General features: G+C 44.1%; 1 protein-coding gene across 3 annotated transcripts in view; it reads right to left on the reverse strand.

The window, feature by feature from the left end:
- The window catches only part of CXCR5 (C-X-C motif chemokine receptor 5), a 70091-nt gene that overhangs the window by 13377 nt on the left and 33421 nt on the right, over positions 1-23293 (reverse strand). For 2 of the 3 annotated variants that reach the window (XM_088458734.1, XM_088458735.1), the window contains exons 2-3: positions 12921-12961; positions 12000-12116 (exon numbers count right to left, since the gene is read on the reverse strand). The exons of the other annotated variant lie outside the window; for it this stretch is intronic. In XM_088458734.1, the coding sequence (XP_088314860.1) occupies positions 12000-12047 (48 nt within the window). In that variant the 5' untranslated portion in view covers positions 12048-12116; positions 12921-12961. The remainder of the gene's footprint in view (positions 1-11999; positions 12117-12920; positions 12962-23293) is intronic. 3 annotated transcript variants of the gene reach the window in all.

Raw genomic sequence — 23293 nt, forward strand, 5'->3', positions numbered from 1 at the left:
AAGGAGCACTGCATAGGGGGTACCCTAATGGGGGCACTATATAAGAGGCTTACTACTGGGGGCACAAGGGGCACTGCACGGGGGGGACCACTACTGGGGGCACTGTATAAGGGGCACTGCATAGGGGGGATCACTACTGGGGGCACTACTGGAGGCCTGCATAAGGGGGTCTTCTCCTGGGGCACAGGGGGGCACTGCATATGGGCACCACGATGGGGCTGTTCCTAATCTTTATTTTTACTTTACATTAATCCCATATGGACCCGCCTCCTCCCTGGAACACTTGAGAGGGGGGGGGGGGCCATAGCACGCACGTTCTTCGGGCACCCTGGCTACACGCTACCCCTCTGCCAGGGCCGCCTGCATGCATTTGCCCCTCAGGCTAAAAGTTGCCAGCCAGCCCCTGGTCACATCCTATGAATGCCTGGGGGGCACTCTCACCTGCTGTATAAATGCACACAGCAAGCAGCAGCTGCTCGTTATACTCAGTCACATCCTATGACTGTCTAAGGGTACGCTCACCTGCTGTATAATGCATGTCACACAGCAAGCAGCAGCTGCCCGTTATACTCAGTCACATCCTATGACAGCCTGGGGGGTACGTTCACCTGCTGTATAATGCATGTCACACAGCAAGCAGCAGCTGTCCGTTATACTCAGTCACATCCTATGACCGTCTAAGGATACGCTCACCTGCTGTATAATGCATGTCACACAGCAAGCAGCAGCTGCTCGTTATACTCAGTCACATCCTATGACCGTCTAAGGGTACGCTCACCTGCTGTATAATGCATGTCACACAGCAAGCAGCAGCTGCCCGTTATACTCAGTCACATCCTATGACCGCCTGGGGGGTACGTTCACCTGCTGTATAAATGCATGTCACACAGCAAGCAGCAGCTGCCCGTTATACTCAGTCACATCCTATGACCGTCTAAGGATACGCTCACCTGCTGTATAATGCATGTCACACAGCAAGCAGCAGCATACATGCCTACTCTCCCGGGAATCGCGGGAGGCTCCCGATTTTTCGGGTAACCCCCCGCGATCCCGGAGGAGTAGGCATATCTCCCGCATCCCGCCCACTTCCTAGTGAAGTGGGCAGGATGGGGAGATTTTACCTGAAATTATCGGGTCCGTCGGGAAGGGGCGGGGCTAAATTAGGCAAATCGCGTCATTTAGCCCCGCCCCCTCCTCACGAACCCGCGAATCACGGGGGTTTCTGTAAAGGGGGCGGGGCCTAATGCTGTCTATCGTCTGGCCCCGCCCCCCGAAGAGGAGAGCAGCAGGTCCCCTCCTGCTGCTCCCGGAAAGCTGCCCAGCAAAGTAGGTAAGTATGAGCAGCAGCTGTCCGTTATACTCAGTCACATCCTATGACTGTCTAAGGGTACGCTCACCTGCTGTATAAATGCATGTCACACAGCAAGCAGCAGCTGTCCGTTATACTCAGTCACATCCTATGACTGTCTAAGGGTACGCTCACCTGCTGTATAATGCATGTCACACAGCAAGCAGCAGCTGCCCGTTATACTCAGTCACATCCTATGACCGCCTGGGGGTCACGCTCACCTGCTGTATAAATGCATGTCACACAGCAAGCAGCAGCTGCCCGTTATACTCAGTCACATCCTATGACTGTCTAAGGGTACGCTCACCTGCTGTATAATGCATGTCACACAGCAAGCAGCAGCTGCCCGTTATACTCAGTCACGTCCTATGACCGCCTGGGGGTCACGCTCACCTGCTGTATAAATGCATGTCACACAGCAAGCAGCAGCTGTACGTTAGATTTGTTATGAGGGAGTAGCTTTTCTTTATATTTATGATACCTAGTCCCTCCCTTCCTCTTATCTCCATATTTTATTATTGACTTATCTTTCCCTGCTGATTTCTTAATTACATAAAACTCTATTAATTTCTACTGTCGAACTTAATATATTATGTGTGCATGAACGCCAGTATTGATGGACGGTTATTCATAGTATATGTGTCACATTGCAACTCTGAACAGTATTTGAAATAATTCCACCTACTTATCACTTTCTCTGTGACATACATTTTGTATACCTTAAATACTCTGTGACATACATCTTTATTAGTGTTGTTGTCACCTCCAATACTTTTGGACCATATAGATCGCACATACTTGATTGTGAGAAATATATTGCTTTACCTATGTTATTAAACACCTGTGTAAATAGGCAGATGATTGGAGATTGCTCAATAAAAACACACAGTACTGGTTTATTTGCTAAAGAGTGTGTTGATTTTACTTTTTGCTGATTGCAGGGGTTACTGGTAAAATATAAACTAGCACAGAAACAGACAAATCTCAGGTGCACAACTCCAAATTATTAATGATGTATAAATGCAATAAAATTTTGCAATCAATAGAGGTTTTTAGCATAATCATTGCCAAGGTTATGGGCCTACCCACCATATCCAGTTAACCTCTTTAGGGTAGGTCCCTAACATACTAGGGATCAAATCCAGAGCGCAGGACCCCCCAAAACTGGCCCAGCCAAGCTGCCCCATTTTGATTGCAAAATGTTTTTGCATTTATATATTATTAATAATTTGGAGTTGTGCACCTGGGATTTGTCTGTTTCTGTGCCTGCAATTAGTCTCATCAGGTAGCACCTCCCATTATATATATATATTCAGTTTGTGCAGTCCAGAAATCTTTACTAAAATATTTTAGTTTTATAAACTAGCATTAAGCGATGGTATGCTTAGTGACATAATTGATTCATTGGTAATTTATGACGTCTACTCTATTATCTATACTATTAATGCTCTATATATATATTAGGGGTGTGCACCGGCCACTTTTCGTGTTTTGTGTTTTGATTTTGGATCTGGATCTTTCTTCGTGTTTTGGATCTGGATTGGTTTTGCCAAAACCACCCTTCCGTGTTTTGGGTTCTTGGTTTTGTGTTTTGGATCTGTATTTTTTGAAAAAAAGCATAAGAACAGCTAAAATCACAGAATTTGTGGGTTTTTCTGCTCCTATGCTATTATTAACCTCAAAAACCTTAATTTCCACTCATTTCCAGTCTATTCTGAACACCTCACACTTCACAATAGTGTTTTTATGTCCAAAAGCACCGAGGTAGCTGGATGACTATGCTAAGCGACACGAGTGGGCGGCACAAAAACGTGGCCCATCTAGGAGTGACACTGCAGTGGCAGACAGGATGGCAGTTTGAAAAACTAGACCCCCAAACAGTACATAATGCAAAGAAGAAAAAAAAGGTGCAAGATGGAATTGTCCTTGGGCCCTCCCACCCACCCTTATGTTGTATAAACAGGACATGCACACTTTAACAAACCAATCATTTCAGTGCCAGGGTCTACTACACGACTGTGGCTGAAATGATTGGTTCGTTTGGGCCCCCACAAAACAAGCTGGCAATTAATCTTTCCCTGCACAAACTGGCTCTACGGAGGCAAGATGTCGTCCTCATCCTCCTCATCCACCGATTCCTCACCCTCTTCAGTGTTGTGTACATCCTCATCCTCACAGAGTATTAATTCGTCCCCGCTGGAATCCACCACCACAGGTCCCTCTGTACGTTCTGGAGGCTGGTCTCCCTGGAAGAGTTGATAATTCATTTTTATGAACATCATCTTCTCCACATTTTGTGGAAACAACCTCCTACGCCTTTCGCTGACAAGGTTCCTGGCTGCACTAAACACTCTTTCGTAGTAGACACTGGAGGGGGGCAACTCAGGTAATATAGAGCCAGTTTGTACAGGGGCCTTCAAATTGCCTCTTTTTCCTGCCAGTACAGGTATGGACTGTCTGACATGCCTACTTGGATGCTGTCACCGATGTAATCCTCCACCATTCTGTCAATGGTGACAGTATAATATGCAGTGACAGTAGACATGTCAGAAATTGTTGCCAGGTCCTTCAGTCTGGACCAGATGTCCAAACTTGGTCCTGCCTGCCCTGCATCACCGCCAGCGGGTTGCTTAGATACCTAAGTTTTTTCCTGGCAGCCCCAGTTGCGGGAGAAAATTAAGAAGGAGCTGTTGATGTGTCACGTTCCGCTTCAGCTGACAGTGTTTTCACCAGCAGGTCTTTGCACCTCTGCAGGCTTGTGTCGGCCGGAAAGAGAGACACCCCATAGGCTTTAAACCTAGGATCGAGCACGGTGGCCAAAATGTAGTGGTCTGATTTCAACAGATTGACCACCCTGGAATCCTGCCAAAGCAAATGAAGGGCTTCATCCACAAGTCCCACATGCCAAGCGGAATCGCTTCGTCTTAGCTCCTCCTTCACTTTCTCCAGCTGCTTCTGCAAAAGCCTGATGAGGGGAATGACCTGACTCAAGCTGGCAGTATCTGAACTGACTTCACGTGTGGCAAGTTCGAAGGGCTGGAGAACCTTGCACAACACGGAAATCATTCTCCACTGTGCTTGAGTCAGGTGCATACCCCCTCCTTTGCCTATGTCATAGGTGGATGTATAGGCTTTTGCTGCTCCTCCATCCTCTGAAGCATATAGAGGGTTGAGTTCCACTGCGTCACAACCTCTTGCTTCAGGTGATGGTGGGGCAGGTTTAAGAGTGTTTGCTGGCGCTCCAGTCTTCGGCACACAGTCGCTGAATGGCGAAAATGGCCAGAAATTTTTTGGACCACCCTAAGTGTCTCCTGCACGCCCCTGTCGCTTTTCAGAAAATTCTGCACCACCAAATTTATTGCGTGAGCAAAACATGGGACATGCTGGAATTTGCGCAGATGTAATGCTCGCACAATATTGGTGGCGTTGACAGATATCACAAATCCCCAGGAGAGTCTAAGTGGAGTAAGCCACTGGGCGATGATTTCCCACAGTTTCTCTAAGAGGTTGTCGGTGGTGTGCCTCTTACTGAAACCGGTGATACACAGAGTAGCCTGCCTTGGAACGAGCTGGCGTTTCTGAGATGCTGCTACTGGTGACGCTGCTGTTGTTGCTGCATAAGGTGATACATCTACCCAGTGGGCTGTCACAGTCATATAGTCCTTAGTCTGCCCTGTTCCACTTGTCCACATGTCCGTGGTTAAGTAGACATTGGGTACAACCGCATTTTTCAGGACACTGAGGACACTTTTTCTGACGTTTCTGTACAGTCTCGGTATCGCCTGCCTAGTGAAGTGGAATCTAGACGGGATTTGGAACCGGGGACACACTACCTCCATCAATTGTCTAAATCCCACTGCACTAATGGCGGATACCGGATGCACGTCTAACGCCAACATAGCAGTCAAGGCCTCAGTTATATGTTTTGCTTCAGGATGACTGCTGTCGTACTTCATCCTCCTCGCTAAGGACTGTTGGAGGGTCAATTGTTTAGTAAAAGTAGTGGTGTTCCTACTTTTTCTCTGGGATAATGAACGACTCCCAGCAGCAACAGCAGCAGCGGCAGCAGTAGCGTAGCAATGCAGGATCCTCCGGGGGAATCCCGCACAGGAGTGTCAGGCATGCCAGTGACATGGCCTGCAGGACTACTTCCGATCCTGACTAAGGAGGAAATTGACGAGGAGGGAGTTGATGGTGTGGTTTGCAGGCGCTTGGATACAACAGGACGAAGGGATTTAGGTGTCCCTGGACTGCTTACGGTCTTAGCCAATGTTTCTGAACTTGACAGTAACTTTTTATGAACGCGCTAGTTAACGTCCCTACCCCTACTTATTTCACCTTTACATATGGTACATATGGCAAGACAGTTGTTGTCCGGATTTGGATAGAAATATTGCTAGACCAAAGAGGTGGAATGTTTGGTCTTCTGCCCAGGCATGACCGTGATGGGCTTTTTCATCCCACGGACAACAACTGTCTCCCCCGGAGCCTGATTTAAACAAACCACATCACCATCAGAATCATCCTCGCCAACTTCCTCCTCAGCGCCAGCTACACCAGTATTCTCATCCTGTTGTACTTCAACAGTGACATCTTCAATTTGCATATCAGCAAGTGGACCGTGGGTGCTCCTTTCAGCACTTGCAGAGGGCGTGCAAATGGTGGAAAGAGCCACCTCTTCCCGTCCAGTGCTGGGAAGGTCAGGCATCGCAACCACCACTACACTTGGACTCTCCTTGGAGATTTGTGATATCTTCTTAGAAAGCACAGTTCTTCTCTGTGGTTTTGCCAGCTTAACTCATTTGATTTTTTTAGCGGGATGAGGGCTTCCATCGTCATGTGAAGCTGAACCACTAGTCATGAACACAGGGAAAGACCTTAGCCGTTCCTTGCCACTCCGTGTCGTAAATGGCATATTGGCAAGTTTACGTTTCTCCTCAGATGATTTGAATGTTTTTTTAAGGTCATTTTGCTGAACTTTGTCATTTGGGATTGTATATGCCCTCTACTATGACATTGGGCATCGGCCTTGGCAGACGACGTTGATGGCATGTTATCGTCTATGTCATGACTAGTGGCAGCAGCTTCAGCACTAGGAGGAAGTGGTTCTTGATCTTTCCCTATTTTATTTTTATCAGAGAAAGTTTGGTCCTCCATTTATGTTATATTGATATATATACGTGCGGCTAAGGCGCACACAAACACGGAAAATAATTTTTTATTATTGTTGGAGACTAGTGCACTTTGTGGGTTACACCACCCTTTAAGAAATGAGCCAGCCGGCTCTTTACTTATGGGACACAGGCGCACGCTTGGCGCTGCTCCTTTGTTGATACACGTGCAGCTACAGTGCACACAATTCACAAAGACAGAAAAAAAGAAGAATTTTTTATTTTTTGTGGAGCGCACTTTGGGGGTTACACCACCTTTTAACAGGCAGACGCATGCTTGGCGCTGCTGCTTTGAGGATGCAGGTGCGGCTACTGCCCACACAATTCACAAAGACAGAAAAAAAAGAATTTTTTATTTTTTGTGGAGCGCACTTTGGGGGTTACACCACCTTTTAACAGACAGACACACGCTTGGCGCTGCTGCTTTGAGGATGCAGGTGCGGCTACAGCCCACACAATTCACAAAGAAAGAAAAAAAAAATTTTTTATTTTTTGTGGAGCACACTTTGGGGGTTACACCACCTTTTAACAGACAGACGCACGCTTGGCGCTGCTGCTTTGAGGATGCAGGTGCGGCTACTGCGCATACATTTCGCACAAAAACACAGAAAAAAAAGATTATTTTATTTTTTGTGGAGCGCACTTTGGGGGTTACACCACCCTTTAACAGACAGATGCACGCTTGTCGCTGCTGCTTTGAGGATGGTCAAGCCAGCCGGCCCTTTACTTATGACACAGGCGCATGCTTGACGCTACTTTGTTGATGCACGTGCTGCTACTGTGCACACAATTCACAAAGACAGAAAAAAAAGAAGAATTGTTTATTTTTTGTGTAGCGCACTTTGGGGGTTACACTACCCTTTAACAGACAGACACACGCTTAGCGCTGCTGCTTTGAGGATGCAGGTGCGGCTACTGCGCATACATTTCACACACAAACACAGAAAAAAAGATTATTTTATTTTTGTTGGAGCGCACTTTGGGGGTTACACCACCCTTTAACAGACAGACGCACGCTTGGCGCTGCTGCTTTGAGGATGCACGTACAGTGCACACAATTCACAAACACAGAAAAAAAAAAATATTATTTGGAGTGCACTTTGGGGGTTACAGCACCCTTTAACGGATGAGCCAGCCGGCCCTTTACTTATGACACAGGCGCACGCTTGACGCTACTTTGTTGATGCACGTGCGGCTTCTGCGCACACAATTCACAAACACAGAATTTTTTTTTTCTTTTGCACTTGGGGGGAGCACTACAGCACCCCTTTAGGACTGGGACACTGCACAGGACTTTGGAGTGGACACAGACCCTATGGACAACTGACTGCACAACACAGCCTAGCCAGCCCCTATGGACTTTGGAGGAGTGGACACAGCCCCTATGGACAACAGCAGCACAGCACAACACAGCCAGCCCCTATGGACTTTGGAGGAGTGGACACAGCCCCTATGTACAACAGCAGCACAGCACAACACAGCCAGCCCCTATGGACTTTGGAGGAGTGGACACAGCCCCTATGGACAACAGCAGCACAGCTCAGCACAGCACAGCACAACACTACACTGCACTACAATACACTACACTACACAGCCCAGCCAGCCCTAACTCCCACCCTCCCTCTTCACTGTCCACAGCCGAGTGAGAAAATGGCGCTGACGAGGGTACCTTATATAGAATCCAAAACCCGCGAGACCCGGAAGGCGGGATGATGACGTTTTGCCTCGATTTCAGATCCAAGTAAGGCGGGAAAAGTCGAGCCTGACTCGGATCGGCATCGGATCATCCTTTATATGTTGAATATGACTGCTGCCTTAGTTACTGATTGTTGACACTCAGACAATTAACAATACAGATTATTAATATTTTGCTGTATTATCGCTTATGAGTTTTACATTTGTTTATTTTCATGTTGTTTGTCCTAGTGTTGACTTATGATTTTAATATAATATAATAAAAGTTATATTTTACATTTACAACTAATGGTGCATACACGCGGTCAGATCTGTCAGATGAACGACTGAACGATTTTACCAATGATTTGAATGATTGAATGATTTCAGACAGTATTAAAATGAATTAAATTGTCAAAATCTGACTGCAAACACATCAGATGTCAGATATCATTATCTGACAAACGGGAACGCGCATCGTTCATCATTGCAGGCCCACATGTCAGATTTTCGTTCAGATATGAACGATTGAACGATTTTTTAAATCGTTATCGTTCATATCTGACATCAAATCTGACCGTGTGTATGCACCATAAGTGTGCCCCCAAAAAAGATGAGAGTTCTCTTTTTTTTCTTTCCCTTGTAAATATCTCCAAAATGAAATGTATCAGGTTGGTGTCTCTGCTAGTAATAACCAAATAGTTGCCATAACATATTGGTGATTTTTTCTTCAAAGGTTTACAAAATACACATACTGTACATTGATTGAGGCACAATGGAGGTGAAGCTCTTTTACACCCCTAAGTGATAAGGTTCCAACAAGGGAAAGGACCTTCATAGTACCATTCTCCACAAGCGGGGTCTCTTACGTGGGGTTTGCCGAACCATAACCCCGGGACTAAATCTTCCCTTCTCTCTCAGAGGGGAGCATCAGTAGTGTCAGTAGGGATCAAAGCCATTGGGCCACACAAGTTCCCTTAGATTTTGGGGAGAGTCCCATTAAGGTCGCTAAAGCCTCTTCCATTAAAAATGGAAAAAAAACACAGTTTAAAAGATGTCAATTGGGCAACAAGTTAAATAATAAAATAAATAGTGTTGTGATGTATGGTGCCAACAATTAAAGAAATGATCCTGCCCAGCTGGGGAGCAAGGTCAACATAATGCATGGCTATACAAAAAGGCAAAACTGCAGTACAAAGTTCCATACTAAAATATCTGGGTGTCAAAACTTCCAGTGCAGTTCATGCACTCAAGGTGGTATGAACTGCACTGGATTTTTAGAAGTTGAGTTGTTGCCCATAGCAACCAATTAGATTTGACTTTTCATTTTTCTAGCAGCTTCTAGAAGATAATAGCTAGAATCTGATTAGTTGCTATGAGCAAAAAACCTGCACTGTAGGTAATAACCCCCATGATCTCCTCTCTTTGGGGCACTTTGCACCGGAATCGGTATGAATTTCCGCTGGACCCCTTGCCGGCGGTTCAAATCCGGACAGCGCCTGGCCGACAGAGGATGAAATCCTGATCGTCCCTAGGTAAGTATTCACTAATCTAATCTACCCTCTAACCCTAACCCTCCTTTAGGGTGCCTAACCCTAAGCTTCCCCCCCTGTGCCTTACCCTAATCCCCCCTCTAAGTGCCTAAACCTAACCCCCCCTTCCCCGCCGCCTAAACCTAAGTCCCCCCGGGGGGATGCCTAACCCTAACCTCACCCTGGGGGTGCCTAACCCTAAGTCTCCCTTCCCCTAGCCTAACCCTAACCTCCCGGGGGGGGGGTGCCTAACCCTAAGTCCCTCCCGGGAGCCCTAAACCTAACCCTCCCCCCCCCACGCGGCTGTCCACTGCGGCGCCCGGCATCCGCTCGAACGGGATGCCGGGCACCGGTCTCCCGACGTCGGTCAAATGACAGGCGTCTACATTTAGACGCCTGTCATTCATCCCTAGTCGGGATAACAATGTCTTTATTGAACGTATACCCTTTGCACCTACGATGCCAGACAAAGTACACTACCTGTGATCAGAGGAGATGTCAGACTACCTAGGGAAATACTACACAAGATGGCCAAGATATTAATAAAATCCAATATAAAACAAAGCTTGCTATACAGACTGACTTCAAACCACTCAAATACAACAAAAAGAAAAAAACAATGAAACAGGCTTAAATTAAACTTTGGAGAAATAGGCATTCATTTAAAAAAAGCAAGCCTGTCATCGTAATTTATTTAAATGAAAGTAAAGAGCGTATGTTCTTGCACAATATTACTGGTAGATGTGTTGGCAGGAACATGAATCTGGGTCACATACTGTCCATAATATTAGATAAGCACCAAAATAAAGGAAACAGATGCTGGCATTAACAACAATAGTAAGCCTCGCTGTAAATTTCTCAAGGGACAGTACTTACACTACTACTGTAGCTCACACCCTTCAGTGCTGTTTCCAGTTCAATGATTCAGTAACCTATTTGCTTTACATTGTTGTATGTCAATCAAGTGCACCCTCATCACATTCAAGGCATAAACAATTCTTTACTGTATCGGACGTACTGTATGTGCATTTAGTGACAGTCAATTGTCTACAAGTATTTTAAATAAGAAAAATCTGTTAAAAGGAGGTAATTAGAGGACTTTGTACAATAGTTTTAAAATATGAGTAGTAAAGGTTGGTAGCATACAACAGGTGTGCGAAAACAGGATTATCTCTCATCCCTTCAATACCTTCTCTATAGATGTTTAAATTCCCATCTAATGGGACCCAGACATCCAGCCTGTATTTGGGCAATTCCCCATTCTGCCGTGGCCGGGGCATCGGAGAAATCCAACATGTTGGACAATCTTGATTCTCTGATTCAGACCCGAAAATTGTCAAAATTGGGAGTTGGGGAACTTAAGCATGTTGAAGTTCCCTGTTTCCCCAACGAGTTGATGATCATCGATGTCCACCGCTCGGTGTTTTCAATCACTGATCGGCGAATCGGATCGGCGTCAGCAGAACGGGGTTTTGGGCCGTAGATATTTGGCCCGCATAAAGCTGCCACACTGTACCCAACTTTTCATCCAACTAACTAACTGAACAACTTGTCTGACCAACTAAAGGATGATTAATTCAGATGCCCTTAGTTACCCAGTTGACAACATTCATTTAGTAACAGTCTCTTAAGCTGGTCACAGACATAGCGATGTGTTCACGATCCGACATCGTGCACGGTTTCCCTTGAAAACTCTCCTCGGCAGCTCTGCACACGATTTGGTGTTTGCAGTGTCCAATCTTCAAATGATCTAACGTGCAGCCAGACATTTCTCCAGTGCATTTGTATCCCAGCACGGCAGATCTGAAGATGCGATGTGCGACCAGCGGGGACGCGCATCGCATCTTGATCGTGAGTGGGGACTCACGATTTACTCACGATTTGGCCATTTTTTACACGATCTGTCGTTCCAATGTGTCGGAATCGGCCAGATTGGGTAAAAAATCACCATGTGTGTGGCCAGCATTAGACAAATGCAAGACTCTATCCCACACGATATAACCCCTACACATCACTAGAAACGTAATTACATTGTTCCTGCATGATTGGTAGAATGGTTATGAGTTCGTGCAATCACAATAATGTGTATCTGTCGATTCTATCTATATATCTTTCTCATATCTATTATCTATCATAGAACTCATATCTTTTTGTTCAATCTATCCATCCTCTCTGTTTCTCTCTCATGTCTGTCTGTCTATCTATCCATCCATCTTTCGGTCTCTCTCTCTCGTCTATTTATTATCTCTTAGAATGAAAAATGCTCATACTTACTTCATTAATTTCCATGCTGAAGGATGACACTGGGTGTTGGAACAACATTGTGACCAGCCGTGACACACAGTGGACAAGCAGTTACATACAGTGGGCACAAGTCTCGCAGATGAAAGTCTATGGAGAACACGAACAGTTACTGTGACAGAGGACAGGGGAAGGACACATAACAATACACTCACAGCTCACTGAAATTCACTTGTATCTTTAGGCAAATTAGGTAGTTGCTATTGATGAGATAATATCTCTGCTGAGCATTGCTTACATGCAAAGGCTCACTCTGGGTGATCCTCCTGTATGTCATGTATTAGTATAATTAGTGTGGGTATGAAGTATAAAATGTGCAGTTAAGGGAAACAGCAACAACCTGTGTAGGTACAAACTAACTTGGGGTGAAGATTCTATACTGAATACAATTAGTATATGTACCATTTAAAAGTAGCAAAACTGTGTCTGCAATAAGAAGTCAGGACCTGACAACTATCTGCAAGGAGGAATTCCTACTTTAAATTACAGTCTATGTTTTTATTATAGAAAAGATATAAAAACACATACATATGACATAAAACACATATATAGGACATAAAACCACATACACATGACACAAAACACATACATATGACATAAAACACATACATAGGACATAAAACCACATACACATAACACAAAACACATACATAGGACATAAAACACACACATAGGACATAAAACCACATACAGTACAAATGACATAAAACCACATACAGTACAAATGACATAAAACCACATACTGTACATGACATAAGACAGTGAAATGTTGTGTACTGCTTTGCAATGCAGCTGAGACACAATACTCCAAGGTGCATAAGTCATGCAAACATTATACAAAAATGCCTAATATACAGCATACAATGTAACAATGAACAAAATAGATAGACATACCTGTATTTTTCAAGGTACTGGCTGCATGTCAAGTATGACTTCTTTACAGGGATATAAAGAACAAATTTGTTATCTTGTGTATATTTAATCCTTTCCAACCAGCATATAAAGTGTTATTGAGGTGTGGTTTAAAATACGACCTTCTTGTCACATTTTAGAGAGTAGTGAGATGACTGTACATTTATGTATAAACTAGCATAGATATGAATGTAGGGATTGAAAGAGAATGAGGGCTCTTGCTGTTGGCTTGTTATCAACATATGAACCAATACGTACTTCTATTATAGACATAGCATACTTTGCAAAAGTATTCAACACCTTTAAAAAGTCATCAGATTTGACTGTATTACAAATGGCACTTACATAGATTGTTCCAGACAGTGTCCTGCGGGAGGTTGGGGGGACGACGACTCTGTTAGACGTTGTTCTGTATAGCAGAGCAGCGGTAAATGAATGATGTGGGTCATCCACATTGTGCCGGGACTGGCTGGGGGCTGCTCAGCAGATCATGGAGACCTGGGCATGTCTCCAGCATTACGAAAAATGGTGGCGTGACACGTGGCCAGGGTGCGAGGAGTCCCGGGTCAGGATTTGAAAAAGTTGGGAGGCTTTTTAGTACTTGAAACCTAGTTTATTTGCTACGTTTAATCTTACTAAGTAGTGAGGTGACTATATATATATATATATATATATATATATATATAAAGAGAGAGATGTGCGCCAACTCCCGTGTTTTGGTTTTGGATCTGTATCACCTCTTGTTTTGGATCTGGATTGGTTTTGCCAAAACCGCCCTTGCGTGTTTTGTTTTTTGGTTTTGGATCTGTATTTTTTCTAAAAAGATCATAAAAACAGCTAAAATAACAATATTTGGGCCTGTCTTTGTTCCTACAGTATTATTAACCTCAATAACATCTATTTCCACTCATCTCCAGTTATATTTTGACCACCTCACAGCTCACAATATTGTTTTCATCCAGTTTAGGCCCAACATTTACACCAAGCTAGCTGGCTGACTAAGGGCCTGATTCAGAGCCGCTCGTAAGCGGCCGCTCGTTCGTTCTGAGCGATGTTTGCCCAACTGCGCATGCGTACGGATCATAATACGCATGCGCGAACCAGTCAGTGCGGTCGGAAATCGTTTGTTCGCTAAATAGCGAATGCCTGCTATTTTGAGTGACAGGAGGAGGCGTATGTGGGTGGTAACAGGGGAAGGTGCTTGAAAACGGGGAGTGGAAATCCGAACGCAGGCGTGCTTAAAGGTCAAAACGGGCGTTTTATGGGTGTGCATAATTAATACAGCAGCGTCATTGACCACGTCACTTGAATGATTTATAGTCAGAACTGCTCGCAAGATTGTGGTAGGAAAAACCAACCCCAAGAATAGCGAGCAGTTCATACATTGTTCGATGTACTCGATTAATCTATTAAATAGCGGACATGACGTATGGTGCGAGCGGCCACGGGGCGTATTTTTCAAAATTACGACCGCAAGTTTTGTTCGCTCGTTCACACATAGAGGTGTGAACAGACCGCAAAGTGCGAACGGTTCGTTTGAATAGCCACCCCTTTTTAATCAACGAGCGAGCGCAAATAGCGTCCGGCTCTGAATCAGGCCCTAAGCTAAGCGGCAGCAGTGGCGCGGCACAAACACTTGGCAGTTCAACTTCCAACATGGCACATCAGGAAACAAATGTTTTTATTATTTAAGAGGCCTGAGGGAGTTGGAGTATGCATGTAATTGAAGGCAGGGACAGTAAGGGTTGATTGGTAGTAAGTTTAATTTAATCTTTTGATTCCGAAGTACATTTATGAGGGAGAAGGGGAGGGGAGGCATTTACAAAAAATATTTTACTCATTCACATCAGTCCTTGCCCCAGAAAAATCCTTGAGCACCATGCCTGGTGCTGCTGCTGGGAGTGGATTTTCATCCCAGAAGGGGACCAGGAAGACTTTTAGTAGCGCTTTCCAAAACAATTGACTGTTAAATAATTCTTTGCAAAGATTCAACTTGAAAAGCATTTCCAAACCTGTACAGAGACATTAAAAAAAACTTACTTAATGACCTCCAAACTGCCGTTGTACCCACTGTCTACTTAACCAGCACAGATGGACAAGTGGAACAGAGCAAATGCAAGATTTCAGATTTAAGGTCTTACATTGTGTCTTTCTTGAGAATCATGCACCTACTTCTTCTGCTAGGAGTGGCTTTTCATCCCAGAAGGGGACCAGGAAGAGTGCTTTATAAAACAATTGACTGTTAAATAATCATTTGCAAAGATTCCACTTAAAACTTTTTCCCAACCTGTACAGGGACAATAAAAAACATAGTTAGTGGCCTTCAAACTGTAATTGTACCAACAGTCCACTTAACCAGCATAGATGGACAAGTGGAACAGAGCAAATGCAAGATTTTAGATTTAAGTCTTACGTTGTGTCTTTCTTGAGAATCCTTGAGCACCATGCCTGCTGCTGGGAGTGGATTTTCATCCCAGAAGGGATGAAGACGTTGTTTCTCCTTCCCAACGGACACAGATCTGAAGAGATGTAAAGAGCTGTTGATAAGCAAATTGTCAGCTCAAGTTGGATATCATGCAGCAATGGCTTCTCCTTCAGTTTCTCCAGCTGGTGCATCTGCTGAGAAAAGACTAAACTTTCAAAACACCCACTGGTGATGCAGATGAGTCAACACAACCAAGTTTTGACATCTGGTCAGATCAGAATTGCTTACAATTAATGACACCTCTACCGTCACTCCATCTGATACAGTCACCATTCAAAGAATGGTTAAGGACTATTTAAATTTTTTTAATAATAGCAACCAAATAGGCATGTCAGACAGTCCATTTGACTACTGGCAGGAAAAAAAGGTAATTTGGAGGCTCATGCACAAATTGGCTTTACTTTACTTGAGCTGCCCATCCTCCAGTGTGTGGTAAAGATGATGTCCATCAAAATGAACTACAATTTCTACGAGAAAGACCTTTACCGTTAATTACATGCAAAAATTACAGAGGCACCTGTAATGGTGGATTCCAGCGGGGAGAAATTAATATTATGTGAAGAAGATGATGTATACATCACCCCAGATTATATCAGCACCCAAGGCTATATCGTCATTCCATCTTGTGTTGTGCATATATTACAGCTGCGCTCCCTGTTAGATTGGGGATTCATTGTCCACTTTAGTGGATGTGAGCTGCATTTTAGTCCATATCACCACACCCCCTACACATCTTCTGACCTGGGTTACAGGAGAAGCAGCTGCACTCTGGAATTCGGTTGCATGGAGTTGCCCCTCTGACTCACTGAAATTCAGGTAGAGGGGCCATGGGTATGAAGTAGGGACACTAAAATCAGGAAACACAGTTTTAGCTGCTTTATTCGATTTTTAAACCATATCCTCTATTTTCACCTTTTGAAAATATGTTTATGTGCATATCAGCTGAGGTGTTTGTGATGTCATTATGTTTAATAAATAAAGCACGTTATTTAGCACTTTGTTGTGGTCTTGTAATCGGCGTGTAGACTAATAATTTATTCATGATTGAGGAAAGAAGTTAAAAGTTGCATTTATTATTGCTTAACTTTATTATTATTATTATTATTATTATCGTTTATTTATGTGGCGCCACAAGTGTTCCGCAGCGCCTTACAACGTACATAAACAAATAATTTGACAACGGACTTACAGTAAAAAATAGGACAAGGACATGGATAATATACATTGATACATAAGTGACCATAACACCTAGATATGCAACAGAGCGTAAGCAACCAAGTGTTAGGTGCCATGGTGGTAAGAAGTAGGTGAAAGTAAAGTAAGGAGAAGCACAAGAGGGTAGAGGCCCTGCTCGTAAGAGCTTACATTCTAAATGGGAGGGGCAGACAAACAGGTGTGACACAGATGGGGTAAATGGAGCATGTTGCAGCAAGTTAGGATGGGAGCTGGAAGGCTTTGATGAAGTAGTGGGTCTTGAGAGCCCTTTTGAAGGATTGTAAAGAGGAGGAGAGTCTGATAGGGAGAGGGAGAGAGTTCCAAAGGTCGGGAGCAGCACGAGCAAAATCTTGGAGGCGGGAGTGGGAGGAAGTAATCAGTTGGCATGAGAGGCGGTGTGCATTGGTTGAGCGAAGGGGGCGGCCAGGAGAGTAAAGGGAGATGAGGTCAGAGATGTAAATGGGAGAGGAATGGGTGAGGGCTTTGTAAGCAAGTGTGAGAACCTTGAATTGGGTTCTAAAAGGGAAGGGGAGCCAGTGGAGGGCTTGTAGAAGAAGGGAGGCAGATGTAGAGCATTTGGAGAAGAAGATGAGTCGAGCAGCAGCACTGAGGACAGACTGGAGAGGAGAGAGATGGGAGTTGGGGAGGCCAGATAGGAGAAGGTTACAGTAGTCCAATCTAGATATGACCAGTGAGTGTATGAGGGTTTTGGTGGCATCCTGGGTGAGAAAGGGTCTAATCTTGGAAATATTTTTGAGATGGAAGCGACAGGACTGTGAGAGGCTCTGGATATGTGGTTTGTAGGAAAGGGAGGAGTCCAGGATAACTCCAAGACAGCGCACCTTGGGGCTAGAAGAGATAGTTGTGCCATCAATTGTTAAAGAAATAGTGGGAAGTGAGGTTATGTGGGAGGGTGGAAAAATGATCAGCTCAGTCTTAGACATATTAAGTTTAAGAAATCGCTGGGACATCCAGGAAGAAATAGCAGAGAGACAGTTGGAGATATGAGTGAGGAGAGAGGGGGAGAGGTCAGGGGAGGAAAGGTAGATCTGAGTATCATCAGCATAGAGGTAATAATGGAGGTCAAAAGAGCTGATGAGTTCACCTAGAGAGGACGTATAGAGGGAGAATAGTAGAGGTCCAAGAACGGAACCTTGGGGAACACCTACTGTAAGAGGCTGTGGTGGGGAAAAGGAGTCATGAGAAGAGACAGAGAAGGACCGGTCTGAGACGTAGGACGACAGCCAGGAGAGAGCAGTGTCACGTAGACCAAGGGAGTGAAGGATTTGCAGCAAGAGAGGGTGGTCAACAGTGTCAAATGCAACTTTGATATTAAATTGTGAAATTGCGATGTTTCCACTTAGTGTCACAAGATTTTTTTATGAATTAGAAAAGAGTAACACACTGCCCTACCACTTACAGTGTGCCAATATTTTTTACGAATACACTGCATTTTACACTTACAGTGTGACAATATTTTTTATGAATACACTGCGCTTCCACTAACAGTGTGACAACATTGTTTACGAATACACTGCATTTTCCACTTACAGTGTGACAATATTTTTTACGAATACACTGCGTTTCCACTTAGTGTCACAATATTTTTTACGAATACACTCTGTTTTCCGCTAACAGTGTCACAATATTTTTTACGAATACACTGCGTTTTCCACTTACAGTGTGCCAATATTTTTTTATGAATACACTGCGTTTCCACTAACAGTGTGACAAAATTTTTTACGAATACACTGCATTTTACACTTACAGTGTGACAATATTTTTTATGAATACACTGCGTTTGCACTAACAGTGTGACAACATTGTTTACGAATACACTGCATTTTCCACTTACAGTGTGACAATATTTTGTACGAATACACTGCATTTCCACTTACAGTGTGACAATAATTTTTACGAATACACTGCGTTTCCACTTAGTGTCACAATATTTTTTACGAATACACTGTGTTTTCCACTAACAGTGTGACAATATTTTTTACGAATACACTGCGTTTTCCACTTACAGTGTATCAATATTTTTTATGAATCCACTGCGTTTCCACTTAGTGACACAATATTTTTTACGAATACACTGCGTTTTCCACTAACAGTGTCACAATATTTTTTACGAATACACTGCGTTTTCCACTTACAGTGTGACAATATTTTTTACGAATACACTGCATTTTCCACTAATAGTGTGACAATATTTTTTACAAATACACTGCATTTTCCACTTAGTGACACAATATTTTTTATGAATCCACTGCGTTTCCACTTAGTGACACAATATTTTTTACGAATACACTGCTTTTTCCACTTACAGTGTGACAATATTTTTTACGAATACACTGTTTCCACTTAGTGACACAATATTTTTTACAAATACACTGCGTTTTCCACTTACAGTGTGACAATATTTTTTTACGAATACACTGTTTCCACTTAGTGACACAATATTTTTTACGAATACACTGCGTTTTCCACTTATAGTGTGGCAATATTTTTTATGAATACACTGCATTTTCCACTAACAGTGTAACGATATTTGTTATACACTGCGCTACCACTTAGTGTCACAAACAATACGTGTATGAATATTACACTGCGGTCTTACTGGCAGCGGCACAGTAAAAAAAAATTAAATATAATATACTTTTTATTAATTATATTATTTATTAGCTTTTCTTTTTTTATACACTGGGCACCCTTGGATGGATAGAGCAGCCCTGGTTGGACACAGCAGCCCCTGCCCCTGGATGGATACAGCAGCCCCTGACCTAGATGGACACAACAACCCCTGGATGGACACAGCAGCCTGGATGGACACAGCAGACCCTGGATAGACACAGAAGCCCCTGCCCTTGATGGACACAGCAGCCCCTGGATGGACACAGCAGCCCCTGGATGGACCCAGCAGCCCCTGGATGGACCCAGCAGCCCCTCTTGGATGAAGCACAGCCCTGACAGCCCAGGACTCAGCAAGCAAATGGCGCCGATCACTATGGGGGAGGGACTTTTATACAATCCAAAACCCGCGAGAATCTGACACAGTGGGATGACGACTTTTGCCTCGCTTTGAGATCCGAGTCAGGAAGGAAAACCCGAGCCGGACTGGGATCTCGCCTCAGATCTGCAAGTTCGGGTGGGTTCGGTTCTCAGGGAACTGAACCCGCTCATCTCTATATATATATATATATATATATATAGAAGCATGAAGGTGCAGCACTCCCCTCTCAATAAATCAGAGACCAAAGGATCAATAGAACGTTTCAGTACTTTTAGTACTATCTTCAACCATATCTTCAACCATATGGTTGAAGATAGTACTAAAAGTACTGAAACGTTGTATTGATCCTTTGGTCTCAGTTTGATTTATTGAGAGGGGAGTGCTGCACCTTCATGCTTCTATTTATCCCTATGTGAGGGCACCCCTGCAGGATTTGGTTGATTAACTGGAGTGCCGGACCTGGAGACTATATATATATATATATATATATATATATATATATATATATATATATATATATATATATATATATATAAAAAATTAAATTGCATTTCAGTTATGTGTAAAGTATAGATCTGAATGCACTGAATGCATAATTCCTTAGCAAGGATGGACTGATCATAGGCTACACTGGGAGTTTTCCTTGTGTGCTGCTGGTTCAGGGGTTTGATTTAATGTGTGTGTTTTTATAAGAATGTATTTGCTTTATGTAAATATTTATTCATCAGGGCAGCCTCTGTATGATGTATTCAGCATTGTCCCCAGTAGCGATCCTGAGCCTCTGACATCAGAATGCTTCTTTAGCTACAAAATACACTGCAGTGCATAATGCTGGGAGACTGGGGAGGTGTACAATCGTTTATAGTTACAAATAAGGAACCACCAAGAAGCTTGAAGTCCATCATCCAAACTGTATATATACACCTATCAGCCATAATATTAATACCACTGACAGGTGAAGTGAATAATATTGTCTCGTTACAATGGCACCTGTGAAGGGTTGGGATATATTAGGCAGCAGGTAAACACTCAGTTCTTGAAGTTGATGTGTTGGAAGCAGAAAAATGAGCAAGCCTGAGGATCTGAGTGACAAAGACCAAAATGGCAGGTATTGTGTGGTGTTCCACGGTATGCAGTGGTTAGTACCTACCAAAAGTGGTCCAAGGATTGACAGCTGGTGGACCAACGACAGGGTCATGAGCGCCCAAGGCTCATTGATGCCCATGGGCAGCAAAGGTTAACCCGTCTCGTCCGATCCCACAGATGAGCTACTGTAGTACAAATTGCAGAAAAAGTTAAGGCTGGCTATGATAGAAAGATATTAGAGCACATAGTGCATCACAGCTTCCTGCGTATGGGTCTGCGTATGGGTCTGCGTAGCCACAGACCGGTCAGAGTGCCCATGCTGACCCCTGTCCACCGCTGAAAGTGTCTACAGTCAGAACTGAACCATGGAGCAATGGAAGAAGGTGGCCTGGTCTGATGAATCATGTTTTCATTTGGATGGCCAGGTGTACAAGTGCAACATTTACCTGTAGAAAAGATGGCACCAGGATGCACTATGGGAAGAAGGCAAGCTAGCGGAGGCAGTATGCTGCTCCTGGCAATGTTCTGCTGGAAAATCTTGGGTCCTGCCATTCATATGGATGTTATTTTGAGTTGTACCACCTACCCAAACATTTTTGCAGACCAAGTACAACCCCTTCATGGCAATGATATTCCCTGATGGCAGTGACCTCTTTCAGCAGGATAATGTGCCCTGCCATCCTGCAAAAATTGTTCACGAGTGGTTTGAGGAACATGGCAAAGAGTTCAAGGTGTTGTCTTGACCTCCAACTTCCCCAGATGTGCTGGAAAAAAAACAAGTCTGAGCCATGGAGACCCCACCCCGCAATTTACAGGACTTAAAGGATCTGCTGCTAAAGTCTTGGTGCCAGGTAGCACAGAGCACCTTCAGAGGTCTTGTGGAGTCCATGCCACGACGTGTCAGAGCTGTTTTGGTGGCATGAGGGGGACCTACACAATATTAGGCAGGTGTTTTATGGGATTGGGTATGGGATGCTGTCGCTCGGGATCCCGCCGTCCAGAATCCCGAAGCTGGCATACTGACACCGACAGGGTAAGGATAGAGACACCTGTTGGTAAGTATCCTAACCATACCCCTAAATCTAATCCGTCCTCCCCACAGCCGAAAGCTAACCCTTCCCCCTGCAGCCTAAACCTAGCCTCCACCCGCAGCCTAACCCTAACCCTCTTCCTAACCCCACTAGTTACTGACGGGATACCGGCGGTTGGGATGCTGGCACAAGGAATTCTGACTGGTGTTGGGATTTCAGTGCCGGCATCTCAACAGCTGGGATACATCCCTTTTTAATGTTATGGCTGATAGGTGTATATAATATAGATACTGTACGAGTTTGCAGGTAAAGTTTGTAGGTGATAACAGTTCTTAATTAGAATCACAATATATAAATATAAATGTAGTAAATGAAGGGCAGTCTCCCTAAAGATGTACTTGTTTCAGTACAAACATAAAAGTTAAACAGCAAAATATAGGATGTTGCCAACAGTGTACACAAAATAATAAGACTTAGGACAATATAAAATAATCTTGCATACCACAAGTAAAAAAAAAAACTTTTCAGCAAACGACAAGGAGATGACGTCAGGTAGGGTATAAGGTGCCGTATTCCAATTTCTTAGTATTAGTAGAAATCTTTAGACAGCTCATATATCTGGATTTGTCTTCAAACATTCAGAGGCAAGTAGCTTTAGAGGGCCATTCTCCCAGGCTCCTTAGAAGATGTTTATATAGGGATTCTTTATAAGATAATGCCTCAGATAGAAGGAAAGAAAAAATACAATAGTGTAGTTCGTCCAAGTTTGTGAGTAAGGATTTACAATTAAGGGCTAATATTTTAGAACTCGAAAAACAGCTTTCCTGTATATTAGTGCCAGGGTCGCCAAGGGCCAAGGAGGGTGGGGAGCTGGTACTAATAACCCAGGCCCGGGCTTGATGGAGGGATCCGGCTGCCCGCCCCCCTCCTTTACACGTCATCGGCAGCAAAATGCGGTGGGCCCAAAGTGGGCCACTGATCAGCAGCACCAGCAGCAGTCTCCTTTGGCTGATTGTGCCAACCCCCCCCACCGCTGGATTTGTGCCTGTCTAAGGGGCAAGGGGATATGTGGCCACGCCTACTGACATTAGGCCATGCCCTCGATATTATCAGGACCAGGCAAGGCTCTCTACAGCCCTGATTAGTACAGCCCCAAGTAATGATGTCCCTCTGTAGGGTCACTATATCTCATACTTGCCAACCTTTTGACTGCCCCCTTTGGTATGGGACAGCCAGGTCGGCACTGCAAAAGGGACAGGGCTTGGTGGAGGTGGGTGGCAGAGCCGTAACTAGACTTTTTGGTGCCTTGTGCCAGAGAGAGCATTGGCGCCCCTCCATTTTTTAAATAGGGACATAAGATAGTGCACCTATTAAAGGGCCATGGCCTCATGGGGAAGGGCCAGGGAAGAGATAGGGGAGGCCAGGAGATGCTGGGGGATAAAAGAAGAGGAAGCTACAAGTGAGAATGATAATAAATAGAAAAATTGACAGACCCAAACAGCACCCCCTGCCCTGCGGTGCCCTG

The sequence above is a fragment of the Taudactylus pleione genome, unplaced genomic scaffold, assembly GCF_031769625.1.
Source record: "Taudactylus pleione unplaced genomic scaffold, aTauple2 ptg000848l, whole genome shotgun sequence".
NCBI classification, from domain to species: domain Eukaryota; kingdom Metazoa; phylum Chordata; class Amphibia; order Anura; family Myobatrachidae; genus Taudactylus; species Taudactylus pleione.